The 18,978-nt window shown below is 42.6% G+C and overlaps 1 protein-coding gene across 1 annotated transcript in view; it reads right to left on the minus strand.

Annotated features, from left to right (window-relative positions):
• LOC149302830 (protection of telomeres protein 1-like) overlaps positions 1-17,568 on the minus strand; it is a 74,891-nt gene extending 57,323 nt beyond the window's left edge. Inside the window, exons 1-4 of the mRNA XM_089482006.1 lie at positions 17,361-17,568; positions 15,984-16,206; positions 3,894-3,967; positions 2,540-2,700 (exon numbers count right to left, since the gene is read on the minus strand). Of these exons, the coding sequence (XP_089338132.1) occupies positions 2,540-2,700; positions 3,894-3,967; positions 15,984-16,206; positions 17,361-17,568 (666 nt within the window). The remainder of the gene's footprint in view (positions 1-2,539; positions 2,701-3,893; positions 3,968-15,983; positions 16,207-17,360) is intronic.
• Positions 17,569-18,978: the final 1,410 nt, after the last annotated feature.

The raw sequence follows: 18,978 nt of genomic DNA on the forward strand, positions 1-18,978 counted from the left end.
ATTGTATAACTCAAATTTCTTTGTAGCACAACAGTATTTATCAATGGGATGTACACCAATAAATGAGGACAAAAATGAATTTTAAGTTAATTTACTCACTGGAGATAAAGTTACATGCGGTGCCATGAGTCTCTCTAAATCTGGGTATTACAGGTATCCCCATCTTCAAGGGTAGATAACAATCATGTAGGGCTGCAACTAACGATTATTTTCATAATCGATTAGTTGGCCGATTATTTTTTCGATTAATCGATTAATCGGATAAAAAAAATGAATGTAAATTTTTCATTTATTTAAAATAATGTAATAAACAAATTATATTAAATACAAACAGCATAATAAAAAAACTTTGATAAAATGCATTTCTTGCCTTTATTTCGCAACCAGCCCCCCCAATTTATGCACGTTTGAGCCCAGGCTTGCCACGCTGCCTCCCAGACATGCCACGCTGCCCCCCACATATACCACTCCACGCTGCCTCCCACATATGCCACTCCACTCTGCCTCCCACATATGCCACTCCACGCTGCCTCCCACATATGCCACTCCACGCTGCCTCCCACATATGCCACTCCACGCTGCCTCCCACATATGCCACTCCACGCTGCCTCCCACATATGCCACTCCACTCTACCCCCACATATGCCACTGTGCCTGATACACCTTATACCCCGATACACCACTCCATCCTCCCCAGACATGCCACACTGCCCTCCCCACATATGCCACTCCACTCTACCCCCAGATAAGCCACTCCACTCTACCCCCAGATATGCCACTGTGGAACCAGATCTGCCTTATACACCCTGATACACCACTCTGTCCTCCCCAGACATGCCACACTGCCCTCCCCACATATGCCTTATATACCCTATATGCCTTATACCCCCAGATATGTCACTCCGTCCTCCCCAGACATGCCTTATACCCCCCAGATATCTCATAGTCCCCTCATAGAGTCACAGACCATACTTTTATAAATAAGTACTGGGTTAATCTTCACTGCCCCCAGGATTTAGATTCCCCTTAGTTTGCCCCCCTTTATCTCTAACTGCACCTTAAGTTAACTTTAATAAATAAAATTAACCCTCAGTCCTCATCATTAAATTAACCCTAAACACCCCATTAACCATAACTGCCCCTAAATTAACCCTAAAGACCCCATCAACCACCGCATCCCCTAAATTAACCCTAAAGACCCCATGAACCACAACAGCCCCTAAATTAACCCTAAACGTACCATTAACCAAAACTGCCTCAAATTAACCCCAAACACCCCATTAACCACAGCTGCTCCTAAATTAACCCTAAACACACCATTAACCATAGCTGCCCCTAAATTAACCCTAAACACCCTATTAACCATAGCTGCCCCTAAATTAACCCTAAACACCCTATTAACCATAACTGTCCCTAAATTAACCCTAAACACCCCATTAACCATAACTGCCCCTAAATGAACCCTAAACACCCCATTAACCATAACAGCCCCTAAATTAACTCCCACCTCCCCTAACTTTCAGTAGCCCAAATATTAATTTTATACTTACAGTTAGATGAGTGTCACAGCCATGTGGTTCTGGCCTTCTGGGAGAAGGAAGGGGGCGGGGCCAGTTGTCACAGTGATTACAGGGAGGGACTGGTAAGTAGGAGCTGCTGCTGTGAGTCAGACTAAACGGATTATATAATGAGGGGTATTTTTCAGAGCGTTTGCTCTGAAAAAACCCTCATTTAATAATCGATAAAAATCGATTCAACTAATCGATAATGAAATTCGTTGGCAACGATTTTCATTATCGATTATTATCGATTTTATCGATTAGTTGTTGCAGCCCTACAATCATGCACTTTGGGCACAGGTTCAGTGTGCCTCATTTTACATGGTGGAAGGAGGATAAAATTGTCACTTGAGTTTTAAAATGTTGCTACCCTACATCAATTCCAACTACCTACCCACCAAACTGACTCATGCTTAGCATTCAATCGACTCAAATATTTATTTTTTACATAAAAATATCAAAATGTATGTAAAAAAACCCACAAACTATATCTCAAGGGGACTGAAGCATCTGGGAGAACAGAGAGCTATTTAGGGCATAATCAGGAGTAATCCAGAATGTTTTTAATGTCACAAATGTTACAACTTTTAGAAAACTGCTTCTCTCACAATGACATCAATATCAAATGACTCTCAGCCACCAATTGGTTCTTGATTTGCCTTGGTTGCAAATAAAACTTAATTGCAACAAGTGGGCCGAGTGAATAAAACGTACCCCTTGTCGAACGACATTGCCACAGTCTTCAGCCATGTCTCCAAGTTTACGTTTTTATGGCGTTTTCCACTTGAACGTTCTTCACAATTACCTCCTATACACACAAAAAAAACAATTTTTTCTCAAACAATAATTAATAAGAACTTTCAAATTAATTTTTAAAGGGATTGTCTAATGCCTTGACACAATTTCTAAAGAAAAGCACATATTAAAGTACGCTGTCAGTGATTTCAAACAGATTCTTCAAAATGGAAAAAGGCACTTACCTGACCTAAAAGTTGCAGCCCTGGTGCAGAAGGGTCCAACATCCAAGCAGCCAGTGGCAGGAAGGTGTTCACATTGAAACAAAAAATGGGAACACTTGCCGCACACGAGGACATGAACAGTTCCCCGTCAGCAAGGTTTCCCAAGCCAGTGCTGGAGCTGACTGGGGGTTAGTATATCATGTGCCGAGAAATGTGTTCAGATTGAACACAGCTTCCGCACAGAAAAATAGGTGGGGAGCCAATGAAGGGGCAAATGTACATAGGGGCTTCTGCAGAACCCCTTCATGGATTTGCAAACTTACACAATTAAAGGGGCCAAATAACTATAATTTCATTTTAAGTGCATACGATGGTGGCAGTGTCCCTTTAACTTTGTTAAAAAAAATCAGGAAGGTGTTCTCACCTAAATAATGTAAGTGCCAAATGCACATCCATGCAAGGAGCCTCATTCAATTTGGTAGCACTGACCAAGCCGCTTCGGGTCTAAAATAAGTTATATTTTGTTATGATGTTATTTGGTGAAGATAAGCCTTAAAAGAAAACTTTATCCAACTCAGATAATTTTTTAACGTAATCAAGCTGCCTACCCCCCACAGCATAGAATGTTGTTAGTCCATAGCACACATCATAAAAAATCTGCGAGGAGTTAACCCTTTCCCATAGGAGAGGCTGCCAGTATCCCAGGAAGGAAACCTATATGGGTTTATTTCAGATGGCTAATATTAATAATCTAAATTTGGGATTTCAAATTTTAGAATATGACTTTTTATTTTATAATGTTACTGATGTTGCAGACTCAGAAAAAGAGCCCAGTAAGCTGACCAGTACTTGTGTATACCCACAAACACTGGTCAGTGCTTTGCAAGTGTGAAGGACCCTGATAATTAGTTTTATAAGAACATTTATCATTATTCCAAATAATCGAGAGGTGCTTTACATATATGCACATTCTTCTCTTCGTACTTAAACATCTGCGGTGCTGGTAACACACTTCCGCTAGTCTGTCTGTCTCAGACATCAGTTAGTCGCAAGGCTGGTTTGATCTGAAACAGCTCTCGCACGGCACCCATGTATACAACACAGACTCTAAATACACACCCAGCTGAGTGCCTCCATTTTATTTGCCCAGTCTACTAAGAATTTCATTTAACGCTTTTTAACTTGTATAAACTAAAGTCTCGTTTGGTTTTACCTGCTACGACGTACACTGAACTCACCGCCATCCCACGACGAGTAGCGGCGGGATAAAGACGTCACCGCGCAACCCCGCCTTCAGCTTGCTCTACACTGAGCATTAGGGAAGAGTCGCTGTGGTGTTTCAAAGCATGGAAGAATCATCCGCTCGCTTCTTTACCGTAGTACGGTCGGTCTTGTGCCCAAATGAAGTCTTTAACACGCAAACGAATTTCTACAGCATGGCGTTGTTGCCTGCATTTGCGAAAATCAGCAAAATCAGCTTTGTGTACATCTGGGAGAGAAAACCGCTAGAAGAGGCCACCATTTTCTCTGTTTATTATAAAACTAATAATGGCTTATGGAATCACACTTTTCTCGTCATGTTTACGATATCCTTAACAGGCTGCAGATTATTTTCTAGCTATGGTGGCAGAAGTATCACAAGTATATTGTATATATGCTTTTCCACTTTTACCTGATATCCCCTTAACCCCTTAAGGACCGGGCTCATTTTTCGTTTTGTACCCTGTGGGACCGAGGCTGTTTTAATACTTTTTTGGTGCTTGTGTTCAGCTGTAATTTTCTCCTCACCCATTTAGTGTACCCACATAAGTTATATATTGTTTTTTTCAGGACAAGATGGGCTTTCTTCAGATACCATTATTTTGATCGTATCATCTTATTTACTATAAAAAAAAAAATTGAAAAAAAACACATTTTATTTGAAAAATCTTTTACTCACCTAAAAAAGCAAGTAAAAAAACTAGCTAAATAGATTCTACTACTTGTCCTGAGTTTAGAAATACCCAATGTTTTTATGTTTTTTTGCTGTTTTTTGTAAGTTATAGGGCAATAAGTACAAGCAGCGTTTTATGATTTCCAAATCTTTTTTTAACAAATCTGGTCATTCTGCCTCCATCTCCTCTTTGGAACATCTTTGAAGCCGGTTAACTCAATTTAACCCATTCAAACCATATATTTTTGAAAACTAGACACCCCAGGGTATTCCAAATGCTGTTATTTTAACCCTTTCCATGCACCAATTATACAACTACACTTTGTCAAACTTTGTAATAGTAATTTTTTTTATTTTTTTTTCACACAAATTGTACTTTAGTTATAGATATACAGGTCCTGGTATATGCCACTGTCAAAAAACACGCCAATGTGTGTTCAGGAACATCTCCTGAGTGCAGTGATACCCGACATGCATGGGTTTGTCGGGTTGTTTCAGATTTAAAATGCCACATTTGGGAAGTGCGCTTTTTTTTCTCCATTTTGGTCAGTCTGTACCTATGCCCTATCTTTGAGGTAGGCCACTCCAATTTACCCCATCAGCCATTTTTTTATATATTAGACACCCCTTGGGTATTTGAAGTGCTTTTATTTTAACTCTTTGTTGAGATTTTTGAGAAATTTTAGCACTTGCTCAAAATAATAAACTTTATTTTTTAATTTAATTTTATTTTTTTAATACTTTTTTTATATTTTTTTTTACACATTTTGCTGGTACTGGATGGTTCATCTAGTGACATCACTGCATAATTATTTTTAAATGTTAGCACATTTTTTTAAAAAATTTTTTTCCATTTTTTATTTATTTTTATTTTTTTTGAATATTTTACTAATCACATAGTGATTAGAAAGCTGGGCTCCATTGACTTGCATGGTTGAATGCAGTACCTGTATTCAACCAGCAAGTGGAGCCAGTTCTCTAGAGGGTCTGGAGACCCTCTAGCGAACTTTTTCGTCTTTATTGTTTTATTTCCCGGGCCGCCGCCATCTTGCTTGATGGCGAAGATCACCGGCAGCGGCGGCTGTGACCGCTCTCCGGAGCGGTCACAGCTCACCCAGAGGTAAGTGTTTGGTGTCGCTGGATGCCTCCTGATCGAGGCATTCCAGCGACACCATTTAAGTTTAGGAGGCGATCGTTGATCGCCTCCTAAACGCTTTTAAAACGGGCGTCCGCCGCCATACAATGTATGGCGGCTGTTGACGCCCCGGGGAGGGGCCAGACATGGCCCCCGATGCCGATCTCGGCCTTGCTGAATGCCTCGACATCGAGGCATTGCAGCAAGGCCGTTTAAGCGAAGAAAGTGATCCTTGATCACTTTCTAAGCTTATTTAATTTTTTGACGGTTCAGGACCGTCAAAGGTCATTTAGTGACCTTCTTGTTATGACGGTCCTGAACCGGCAAAGGTCGCGAAGGGGTTAAATTTACCCCATCAAACTATATACTTTTGAAAACTAGACACCACAAAGTATTTCAAATGCTGGTATTTTAACCCTTTTATGCATGAGATTCTACCACCTGCCTTTGTCAAAATTAAATTTTGTATTTGTTTCCACACAAATTGTGCTTCAGGAATGAATTCATAGCTCCTGGTATGCGTCACTATCAAACAACATCCCAATGTGTGTTCAGCATGTCATGTTGTTTGAGATTTAAAATGCCACATTTGGGAAGTGCGCTTTTTTTCCTCCATTTTGGTCAGTCTGTACCTATGCCCTATCTTTGAGCCCGGCCACTCCAATTTACCCCATCAAGCCATTTCTTTTATTAAATTAGACACCCCTTGGGTATTTGAAGTGTTTTTATTTTAACTCTTTCTATCTTGAGATTTTTGAGAAATTTTAGCACTTGATCAATTTCATAGGATTGGAAGCTGGCAATTGCGGTACCGCTTGGGAACTTGAACAGACATTGAGTGAGCTGATCTTCATTTGTCCAATCAGCTCCCTCCTGTCACATCATGCTGAGGGCTGGTCCAATGGCTGTGCTGCATCTTGTTTCCATGGCAACTTGAACGAATGGGATTTCCGAAAACGAAAAAATGTTGGCCGAATTTCGTCTGAACCGAAGAAGGAGACGGATGAATGTTGTTGAATACGAAGAAAATGTTGACCCTAAAACAAATTTTCCACCTGTCCCCAAGTCTAGTTTGCAGGATACAACTTATCAGGAAACACTAAGGCAACTCTATGTGCAGCTTTGAGGAAAGGAGAGTAATAGAAAAAAACTAACTACTTAAACAGATATAACAAAAGTACAGGAGGGATGTATACTTCAAAGGATGGGACATGCTAGAAAAAGAGGTCATAGTCTAAAAGGGTGGTAGATAAATGGAACAGCCTACCATCAAAAGTGATAGGGACTAATACAGTAAGGGAATTTAAACATGCATGGGATAGGCATGAAGCTATCCTTTATCTAAGACAAGATCAAGGACTGATGAATATCCAAGTCTTACATCAGGAAAAATGGGTAGACTAGATGGGCAAAATGGTTCATTTACGCTGTGAATTTCTATGTTTCCATCTGCACAATTTCCCCTCTTCTGGGGATGCACTCCCCACATCAGGATATGCAGTCCCCTTCTTTCTAGTCCAAAGACAAAGAAGAGGGGGGGCTTCTAGGGCACAGCTACATTTCCAGTGCCAACAACATAACCATCCAAGAGAAAATTACACGTGAAGAAAGACATGCCTGAAGTATGTGCCAGTGTTGTGCCATTTAATCCACCAGCCTATGGCTGCTGCCATAAACCCATAAAAATGTTCCTTTTACCCATCAGAGGAAAACATTTTTTTAAAGTACATGAGGGGTCCAAATAGGCCGACTACTATTTCGGATTTTTCGTTACAGATATGGTGTATTTATGGGGAGTAAAAAAAAAGTGAAAAATACCTTTCACCATACAGAGTAAAGCAAGCAAAATTAATTTATGCCAATATGGGCACGTCTAAAAATAATCCTGCTCTAAATCACAAATCTGCAAAATTTTAAAATACTCTAGAAGATATGTAAATAAGGACACAAGGTAGGTGCCTTTTTTTTATTCCTTTTCCACTGTTACACATATTTGCATATACTTTGCATCCTTGGCAACATGTCCTTATTGAGAATTACTAAAGTGCCCTTTCACGAATTCAGAGCAGGTTGTTTTAGACATACGTTGCCAGATATATATTTTTTTGCTGTTTTTGGGACAAGCAGGGCTTTGTTTCGATCTCGTTATTTTTTATCATATCTAATTAATAGTGATTTTTTTTTTCTTACTTTTATTAGTTTTTGCAGTAAAATACTATTCTAACAAAAAAACCTGCTAAATAGATTCTAATATTTGTCCTGAGTTTAGAAATACCCAATGTTTTATGTTTTGTTTGCTTTTTTGCATGTTATAGGGCAATAACTACGAGTAGCCTTTTGCGATTTCAAAACTTTTTTTCCCAAATACTGTATGGTCATACTGTCTCCATCTTCTATTTGGGACATCTTTGAAGCTGGCCACTTCAATTTACCCAGTCAAACAATATATGTTTGAAAACTAGACTCTTCAGGGTATTTCAAATACAAGTATTTTAACTTTTTTCATGCACTAATTCTACTACCAGCCTTTGCCAAACTTTATGGTAGTAAATCTTTGTTTTGTTCACACATATTTTAATTTAGGTATGTATGAACTTACCACTCCTGGTATATGTCACTGTCAAACAACATCTTTGTAAGGTTTATGGGGTTGGAGCACAGCGCAGAAAGACACCAGGTGAAGCAGCAGACACAAAACCAGTAGATAATGCAACAGCAATGATTTATTTACTGAAGCAAAAAGGAATAGGCAAAAAGCAGTACCGTTAAGCAATCCGCAGTCAGGGGTAGAGAGAATCAGCAAAGTCTGTATAATCAAGCCAAGGTCAAAGTCCGTAGAATCCAATAAACAAGTGTCCAGCAATAAGGGAGAGGGCTATAGCAGGTAACCAGAACAATCAAGTAATGAATGTACAGGGCTGCAGGTTTAAATAGCCCACTAAAGACTGACTCCTCCCATAAGCCCTCCTTCCCCAATATACCATATTAATGGTGACTGTCCGTCACCTCTTTGTCCCGCCTCTCTGCCTGCCCACCTGCGTCACTGGACCGCAGGACACGCCTCCCCGCTGTCAATCTCCTTCTGGCGTGCGCCGTAGGAGAGGTCGGGGATGCGGCCTATCCTCCATGGATGCGGTCCGCAGCCGCGTGGTATGCGACCGCGTGGGCCGCGGACGAAGACACCGGAGTCCAGCGATGTCCCCGCCGGGCGAGGACACACGCGGACGAAGATGCCGACGGCCAACGAGGTCCCCGCCAGGCGAGGAAACACGCGGACGGCGGGGGTGAATGGTAAGTTCCTGACAATCTTAATATGTGTTTAGCAACATCTGAGCACAGTGATACCCCACATGCATGGGTTTGTTGAGGCATAATAGTCCACATTTCAAACATTCACATTTTTCAAATTGGAATTTTGACATGTTGAAAATTCTGCCTCCATGTCCTATTTGGGAGATCTTTGAAGCTGACCAATTTCAATGTATCCAATCAAATCATATATTTTTGAAAAATAGATACCCCCAGGTATTTCAAATGCGCTGTCCACATACATTCTACTTAAGGTATGAATTTACCGCTCCTGGTATATGCCACTGTCAAACACCCTAATATGTGTTCAGCAACATCTCCTAAGTATAGCGACACCCCACCTGCATGTGTTCCGTCGGGTAAAATGCCTCCTTTGTGAGGTGTGCATTTTTTGGAATTTGGATATCTGGTCAGTCTGTGCCCATGTCCTATTTTTGTGACATCTTTGAAGCCGACCAATTCAATTTACCCCATCCAATCATAAATTTTTTAAAACTAGGCACCCTGTGGGCATTTAAAATGCCAATATTTTAACTCTTTCCATGTGTCAATTTTTGTGGAGATATAGCTCCAATTTTAGGACTAGCTCATAAAAAAACTACATACCGTATTGGCTCGAATATAGGCCGCACCCTTAAAGTTTGGTGCTATTTTAAAGAAAAAATACACATTAGTGGAATGTTAAAACAGTATTTTATCTAATGAACAGGCATACATGTATTTTAACATTTTTGGTATCTATTATACAGTTTGTCAGCATATGTTATATACAAACAGATAACCAATAGACATTTTAAGGTCCCCCCTTTAATTCCTAATGCACCTTACTTATAGATATGCCCCTCTGACCCCCGATATGCCACTCTGTGCTTTATAACCCCTGATATGCCACTCTGTCCCACCCAGATATGCCACTCTGCGGTATATACATTGTACAGTGCTACGGAATTTGATGGCGCTATATAAAACAATAAATAATAATATACATATATAGAATTGGACATCAGTATGGAATTATTTTTACATGTTACCACATTTTTAGTTATTGTTTTATTTTATTTTACTAATCACATTGTTATTAGTGAGATGGGCTCCTTTAACTTGCATGGTCATTGGTGTGTTAATTGGCGCCGCCATCTTGTAAGTGGCAGCAATGTGGTTGCTCTTCGGAGCAATCACATGGCGATCATGGTATGGGGCATGTCAGCAACACCAATTACGCTTAGGAAGCGATTGCTGATCTTTGTTGATCGATTCGGCAGCAGCCATTGTTTTGGGGGGAGAGCTTTCCTCTCAAGATCAATGGCTTGCCTCACTTGTACATGTAAGGGCGTTGTTATGAATGCATTGCATCGTGAGCCCGTACATGTACGAGCTTTGTCGTGAAGGGCTTAAGGCTTAAATATTGGGGATTCTGTCACACTATGTGGCTATATATTGCTTAGCCCACCACTATGTAAAAGAACCCCAAGTTTGGTGAGTCCTATCTAATTTTTCATGGCTGTATTGCTTACCAAGAAGCGGAATCAGTGGGACTGCAATGCGTTTTAACCCAACGAGGCTCTCATGTAATTTTAAGCCTTCTCTGGACACTTTTAATAAGACACCTGTGTAGCAGGTGGGGCTGGGTAACTCTAAGGTTTGACCAGAACATGCAAATATTCACACCACAAAATAAACAGAAAGGGGAGTGCATAACTTAAAAAGCATACACAAAAGCTTTTATGCTTTTTCTTAATTGAACAATACTTGTGATGAATGAATGTATTTTTATTATAATACCGATATATACATCTCTAAAACCGAACTCATGGTAATCTCGCCATCTGCTCTGTCCATTTTTCCTGACATCTCTATTACTGTTGACAACTCCACTATCCAACCAACAGACCAGGTTCGCTGCCTTGGTGTCAGCCTTGACTTTGCTCTCTTCTTCATCCCTCACATCCAGTCCCTCACCAAATCCTGCCACCTCCACCTGTAAAACATCTCCCGAATCCACCCTTTCCTCACACAAGACACCACCAAGTTACTAATCCACTCCCTTGTGATATCCTGCCTGGATTATTGCAACTCCCTGCTAACCGCTCTCCCCCACTCCCGCCTTTCACCTTTTCAATCCATCCTCAACACTGCAGCTAGATTAATTTTTCTCTGCTGCCGCTCCTCATTCGCTGTTCCACTATGCCAATCATTCCATTGGCTCCCCATACCAATTTAAACGTCTGACCCTGACCTATAGACCTTACATCTCCTATCCAAATACACCCCTACCTGCCCGCTTCGCTCCTCTCACGACCTGCGGCTTTCTTCTACTGTTGTTAAAGCTTCCCGTATTCAAGATTTCACCTGTGCCACTGTGGAATTCCCTTCCCCGTTCCGTCAGACTCTCTGCCTCGTACGCGACATTCAAAACCTCTCTGAAAACCCACTTGTTCAGGGAAGAGTACAACATTCCTTCACAGTGCTCCCAACCATCATCCTAATCAAAGCCAGCTGAACAAACAGCTTCAACACATCTTCACAACCCGATCAACTCATCCCCATCCAAGCAGTCCTCTCCTATTGTCTCACTCCCCTCAACCACTGACTAGATTGAAAGCTCGCAAGAGCAGGGTCCTCTTCTCCTTTGCACCAGTTTGTCATTGTATGTGTTTATAAATTGTTTCAATGAATGTAACAGCGCTGCAGAATAGGCCGGCGCTTTATAAATATAATGTAATGTAAAATTATCTTGCTATAAATAAATAAGCAAAACAAAAATCATGCTGGCCTCATCTTTGTATTCGACTTTGATTTTTTATTGGGAAGGAATTTTTATTAGCCCTCTTTTCCACTAAAAACCAAGCAACATAGTAGGGTTTGTTGTGTTGATATGAGGAGCTGCCTAGGACTGATTTTTCATCTCTGACAATGTGAAGCCTCAGTTTTTGCTGTGAGCAATAAAATTAATACTTATGTTCTATCTCAGCTTTAGCAATGCAACTGATGTTTGCTAATCAATGACACCAGAATACCGTGCAATCATATAAATTACTATAGCCCTAATGTTAGGAGTAAGTGGTTTAAAAGAAAAATAAATTTGCATTTTTGGCAACTTGTATCCCTCACTATGCATGCTGACCATGGTACATTTCCTGTACTTTTCCTTAACATTTAAAGCAATTGTTATTTTCTTTCTGTCTTGTAGTTAGGAATCTATCTGCAGAAATCTGTTTTTACCCTTGTGTAGTGTTGAATTTTCAACTATGGAATTGACTGGGAATTGTAAATTAATCCCAGAAGGAAGTTTTTTTTTATATGTATTTACTTTGTTTTGTAAGAGTTGGTAGACACACTATAAGTAGCATCCCATGTGGTGTGGATGTAACTGATTATGTTCATCTAAACATTGACTGTCCTAGTGTGATATAAGATCATCTGCGTTATGAAACAATATTTGTTAAAATATGTAGGGACCGATTTAGCTGTCAGGGCACAGAGTTAAGTAACACACACTAGCCATTTTGCATGTACAAATTTAGTGCTACAGCCACATTAAATTAGATACTCAACCCATGGTGTGCTACAATTTATAAAATGTTTCACTTGATGTTTTAGTTACAGTAGAAGTAAAGTGTGTTCTTTTTCTATCTAATTTACTGCAGGCCTTGTGTCTACCAGGTTTATAAAAGTCTAGGGGCGTGGACTCTAACCAGTTGTTATGCTTCCCCAAATGATCACTCAAAATACTTGGGGCTACCTATATTTCTAGCTTTTTTAAGACGACTTTAGCTTTTCTGTTATTACCCCACCAAGGAATGGGTCTTGAAACAAGTATTTGTTTTTAACTTCTTAACGACCAATCGACTAATTCTTAGCTTAATCTGTTTTTCTGCAATCCCTCAATGTCAAGGTATCCTATCCAGCAACACTGAAAACTGCAGCAGGAGCCCTATGTGGCTCCAGAGAACGGTCACAAGTGTCGTGTTAATGGTGGCCATTAACAAATAAACACATTTCCAAGAGGGTCTCTTCAGACCCTTCATCTCCAGGTTGAATACTACTGCATTCAACCATGCAAGTCAATGGAGCCCAGCTTTCTAATAAAAATGTGATTAGTAAAATACTTACGCATGGATGGTATCATTGTACTGAGGGGATGTTGCTGAACACATATTGGGGTGGTGTTAGACAGTGACACATACCAAGGGCTGTAAATTCATACCTAAAATACAATGTGTGTGGAAAAAGCACACACAAAATTAATACCACAATCTAAAGGCTGGTGTTAGAATTACTGCATGGAAAGAGTAAAAATGCCACCAACTGAAATACCCAATGGGTTGATGGAGGAAATTGAATTGGCTGGGTTCAAAAATGTTCCAAATAGCACATGAGGGGGCAGGATGCCCAGATGGTAAAATTCTAAATTGAAAACTGCACACCTCCCAAGTGTAGCCTTTTAGCCTCTCAAACAACTTGACAACCCAATGCATGGGTGGTATCACTGTACTTGGATGATGTTTCTTAACACATAGTGTGGTGGTGTTTTACAGTGACAAATAGCAGGAGCCACCAGACAAAAAAAAAAACACTTATGGGTATACCAAATGAGAGAGAAGAAAATTGGGGATTACTCTACCCTTGGTGTAGAGTTAATCTAAATTTTATTAAAGACAGGAGGCAAATATCTGCATTACTTTTTTATTACAAAACATCCAGCAGCAAAGAAATGGTTATCAGAAAAAACAATCAATCAGGAACAGAAAAGAGTCCATAAGTAACTCCTCAGAACCTCCAACTTTCTCTTCTTTGATGTGCTGAACAGGTAGCACAAACAGCAACATTAGTCAAACTTGAAAGAAATTCCCGCTGGAATCAAGCTGTGTGTGAAAACAAAAACATTGTGAAAGTAAACTGTATACATACAAGTGTAACTTAAGCACAAAGAACCCATCAGTAGAAAGATCCACACACACACATATATATATATAATGTTGCAGTAAGGTACCTGCGGGGAAAGTAGGAGACCCAATATGTTTCCAGGCTTTTATTGCACCAAATTAAACAAACACAAGAACTGGCCAGCTAAGCTGGTTTCCAGTATAAGATAAAACAGAATAGACGTCTAACAGATTCTCAAAAGTCATCTCTCTTACTAGCCCTACTTGTAGCACACTGGAACTCAGGTACACCTCCTGTTCCTTCCAAGATGTAGACAAAAAATATAGTGGGCTGTTCTCCACAGTGCATTTATCTCACAGTACAGATTTAAACCTGGGGCACCTGTGTTAATGGAACCTGCCGTTAACCCATTAGTCACTGGGTGTCAGGCTCCATCCAGGCTGCGGAGCTGTATATCTCTGATCCCCCCAGTGTCGCTAGAGTTCCCCCAGTCATTGCTGTAATCCGTTCCTGGATTTCCATATGCGTTGTTCTGTGCTTCTGATTCCTTGATTCCAGTTCTGCTCTTTGCTTCAGCTCTGTTTCCTTTATAAGGCGTGCCGCACACGTTTGTTAAGTTTGTCTCAGTCTGCAGTCTAAAGGTATGTCCTTCTGTGTTTAGGTTCAATGTTTAGTTTCAGTTTATTAATAATTTAGTAGGCAGGGTTTAGTGCTAGGACCCTCCGAATATTGGCGTAGTGGTGGGGTAAGCATACTATGGCCATATGATGAGACGGAATCTCCAATTGTTATATTATAGTCCTAGGCTAGTTCTGTTTGGTCCTGTGGTTTCTGTGTAGTCTTGTCCAGTGTAGCCTGGTTGTCCTGTTGCCCCAGTAGAGGGGTGTCTTGTCCTGTATCCCCGGCGGAGAGGTGTCCTGTGCCCCAGTAGAGGGGTGTCCTGTCCTTTGTTGTGTCCTGTACCTTGTATGTCTTGTCTGGTTATTTTTCTTGCTTGGTCTCCCTGTCCCTTGCTCACTCTGTTCCCCTTGCTTGCTATGTTCTGCTGTTACTCTGCTTAGCTTTCATACTCCCAGCCTGCATTATCCTGCACATGATTCTAGTGCTATGTCTCATGTCTGCTCCAGGGTGCCTGCAGGATATCACTTTGTTTTGTTCTGGACAACATCCGCTGCTATGTCAGGGTGCTGGTATGTGGCTGCACAACCCTAGGTGCTCAACACCCGGGTGAGTGCAGTCCCCCTGCAGAAGGTCCTGTGGCTCCCCTTCTGCATGCTGAATTCCTGCATTCCAGCATCATTGGGCGCTCTGGGTCATTACAGTTGTCTGTATGGACCCAGTTCCTGACACTGGGATAAACATCTTTCACCTTGTCACAATATATATTTATATAATCTCATAGTGAAACATACAGATTATGAAAAAAAATAGCAGACTAAGGGAGGGAGAAAACAGGGAGGGAAATATTTGCCTTCTGTCTTTAATAAAATATAGATTAACTCTACACCAAGGGTAGAGTAATCCCCAATTTTAGGGCAAGACAGGAGGCTTCATATTTGCAGTTTTAAACCAGGGCGTTCCACCTGCGCCCCTCCAGCTGCTGCAGGACTACATCTCCCGTAATGCTCTTTCAGCTAAGGGGCTGGCTAAGGAGGATGGAAGATGTCCTGCAGCAGCTGAAGGGCCGCAGGTTGGATACCCCTGCCATAAACGCCAAAGAAGCATGCGTGCAAGGACGGTAATAAAACGTACAAAAGGTCGATTCCCTGGACCAATCTGCTGCGGAAAGGATATCCAATAGGGAGTCGCCCAAGTCAAAAGCCGCCGCAGCCACCGCACCCTTTACCGAGTGCACCCCGAAGGATCCATCCATGCCAGCCATACACGGGATCCCCTTAATCCACCTTGCAGCCGTAGGAGTTGACACAGGTTTGAAGGGAGAAATCTAAGAAGTCAGCAAAGGGCTCAGAGACACCGACTGCAGATTCACCATGGCAGAAAAATATGCACAAACACACCGCGTCATACACAGTCTAGGGCATTCAGGGAAATAGGGATACGACAGTCGAAGAAACCGATACCGTATCGGGGAAAAGGTAAAGGAATCCATACCTCGAAGAAGGAGTTCTAGAAACCCAGATCTCCCTAAGGAGACAACAGTCGGATCTTTCCCGACACTAATTCTCATGACCGGAACATACGTAGCTGAAATATCTAACCGGGCTACGTTGATGGTACGATATGGTGCCGTAAGGAGATCAACGTGTTGTTCCAAATACCAGCTATTCCAGTATGCCCATGCCTGAAGGTAAGATCTTCTAGTTCCCGGTGCCCAAGAATTCCAAAAGAGGTCTCTAGCCTCAATGATAACTGACTGAGGAGCACCAGCGGGTAAGGATTGCCCTCCGGATCCAGAAGGAGATCCTGAGATGGAGGGAGTAACAGCGGGTCAGCACATGACAGTTCCAGCAGCACAGGAAACCAGGGCTGCATCTTCCAGAACGGAGTGACCAACAGCAATGTGACCCGCTATCTGCTCATCTGGTGGAGGATCATCAAGAATTTAGGAAAAGCATACGCCCCCGAGGTTGGCCACACCTGGAGAAACGCGTCCACTGCAAGAGACAGTGGATCCGGTAGCCAATTGAAGAAATTTAGCGTCTGCCAATTCGTCCGGTGCCAGTGACTACACCCCCCAGGCTTGATCCAGAGTTCTGAAGACATGGCGTTGTAAGCGTCAATCGCTGGCATCTCTGTAGTGTCTGGAGACACCAGTCCGCCACCAGGTTCTCCTTCCCCAGAATGTACTCCTCTCTGATGGAGAGACTGTTGTCCAGGCAGTATTGAGACAGGTCCACGGTCAGATCTGACATGAGCTTTGATCTCGAGCCACCCAGATGGTTGATGTATCTGACGGCCGACACATTGTACCTGTGTCAGGCCCCAGGTCCTTCCCCTCACCCCTTACCTTCGGCGTCCACCGGGCCATCGACCTCCTTTGCGGCATCCGCTGCGCGTCGTCAATCCAACACGGCCGCGGCATCCCGTTGCAGGGTAGGCCGCGTCCCTGGCCTCTAGTTCATTGTGTGCCGCGACCCACACAGAACCCTGTGCTGGGGACAGCAGATGGGGGGGGGTGTCCTGGCCTCCGTGGACCCTATCTCATTGGCAGAGATAGGGGAGGTGGAGAGAGAGAGGCTGGCAATCCCTTAGGGAAATTGCATAGCCCTATAGGACACAGGTGAGGGCCAGAGGGAGGGGCTCTACTTGTGGTTCAGTATAAAAATCCTGCACATCCTTCCATCAGTGCTTAGTTATTGAGCCCTCTTGTTAGCTTTGCTCTGCTCAGACCCAGTACCTTCCGTGTTTAGCCTATGCTACTTGATTGACCTCCGGGCACCCTACTTTGGAATCGTTTTCTGGACTTTGTGTTTGTCTCCTATCCTGGCCTGACTCGTTACCTGTTGTTGCACCATTGCCGCCTGCCCTGATCCTGGTTTGCATCTCGGACTTTGCTTCAGAACCTGGCCTCTTGTTTGACCACCCTGCTCTACACTCCCAACTAGTCCTGCTCATACCCGACAACCTGCAGCCCGCTCCCCAACCCAAGAGACTGACGTCTGACTCAGAGTAAAAATCTGGAGATTGGCCGAAGATAGCATGGCCATTCCAGGCCTCCATGTGATGGAGCCACCAACGCAGTTCTACATGTACCTCCTCGGTTAACTCGATGGGCTGATCGTAGGAGTCTGAGCGATGTAGATAGGACGTTTTGAGGCGATGCATGGCTCGATAGTGAAGGGGTCCTGGAAACTGTATGGATGCAGAGAGTAAGCCTATCACACGTGCCAGGTCCCTTAAAGAGACACTTGTGGACCCCAGAAGATGACTGATTTCTTTCTTGAGGCAATTTCAACACCGAATCCACTAAGACACCAAGGAACTGGACCAATTGAGTTGGGGACAGTTCTGACTTCTCGTGGTTGATTATGAAACCCAACGATTATCTGTGTACAGGGTATCGCGATCCTGTGCCATTAAGAGGAAGTTGTCCCGGTAAACAATGGACCTCACCCCGCGTTCATGCAAGAACTTCATGACTGGTTTTAGGAGCTTGGTGAAACACCATGGGGCAGAGTTGAGACCAAAGGGAAGGCAGGTGGACTGCCAAAGGTCATCTTGTAACCAAAACAGATGAAAACGCCTCGTGAATTGGGACAGTAAGGTACACGTCTTTTAGAAATCAGTCCTCCTCCCTCAGCAGGTCTTGCGATTAGTGTGCGTAGATTGATTACTGGGCAGAACTCACCGGTCTTCTTCCTCACGAGAAAGATATTGCTAACAAAGGCGGGCGTGCCCGGAGCCTGTTCGATCACACGCTTGTCCCGAAGGTGGAGGAAGGGATTGGTAAAGATGGGAAAGGAAGTCTATCCGAAAACCCTTTTTATGCATTGAAGGACCCAAGGGGGAGCGGGAGTGCCTGGGTAAGGACTGCGCGTTCTAATGAGGCCAGATTGGTCGGGAGGGACTCGACCAATGCAGCCATGCCTGGAGGGCAGCGGGCATACCGTTATCAGACATTTGTCAAACGTATCTGCAAAACATGTACAGAAAATTTTTTATTTCTGATCACAAAACGGGGGTCACCTGATGGCACCAAGGAGGATCACTCAGAGAGCCCGGACTAATGGCCAGAGGCCAGTCCCAAGTACTCAGGAGGCGCAAGAGCTCCTGAAATGTGTCATCTAGTCAAATTTACAATAGTCAAAAGACAGAAATGTATAGGCCAACCCACTAGCACGGGGTTATATACATGGGCCTAATAAGATAATGTAATTCTACAGTGGTTAGAGTTAAGATAGATCTGAGACAACTTCAATTCCTCAGGGGTGCCCTGCCAAAAAATATCATCTATGAAATAGCCAGAGGACCAGGCTTGCCCCAAATGGGTCAGAGTCAGCTCAAACTTTGGGATTCCCAGTGGCCCATAGAGATATAAGCATAACTAAGTTCAGGCAAACTTCGTCCCCATGGCTGCTTAAATGTGCAAACAAGCTCCCTAAAAAAAATAGTTGTATGATAGTACACACTCCATCTACAATAAACTTCAATTTGTCTGGAGATACCATTGGATCAGCTAATAAAGTCTTCAGTAATTTCTGATGATCCTAAATCATATTGTATAATAGTGGTGTA

This window comes from Sceloporus occidentalis, unplaced genomic scaffold (genome assembly GCF_023333645.1).
Source record: "Sceloporus occidentalis isolate IW3139 unplaced genomic scaffold, rSceOcc1.0.p SCAF_17, whole genome shotgun sequence".
Lineage (NCBI taxonomy): Eukaryota > Metazoa > Chordata > Lepidosauria > Squamata > Phrynosomatidae > Sceloporus > Sceloporus occidentalis.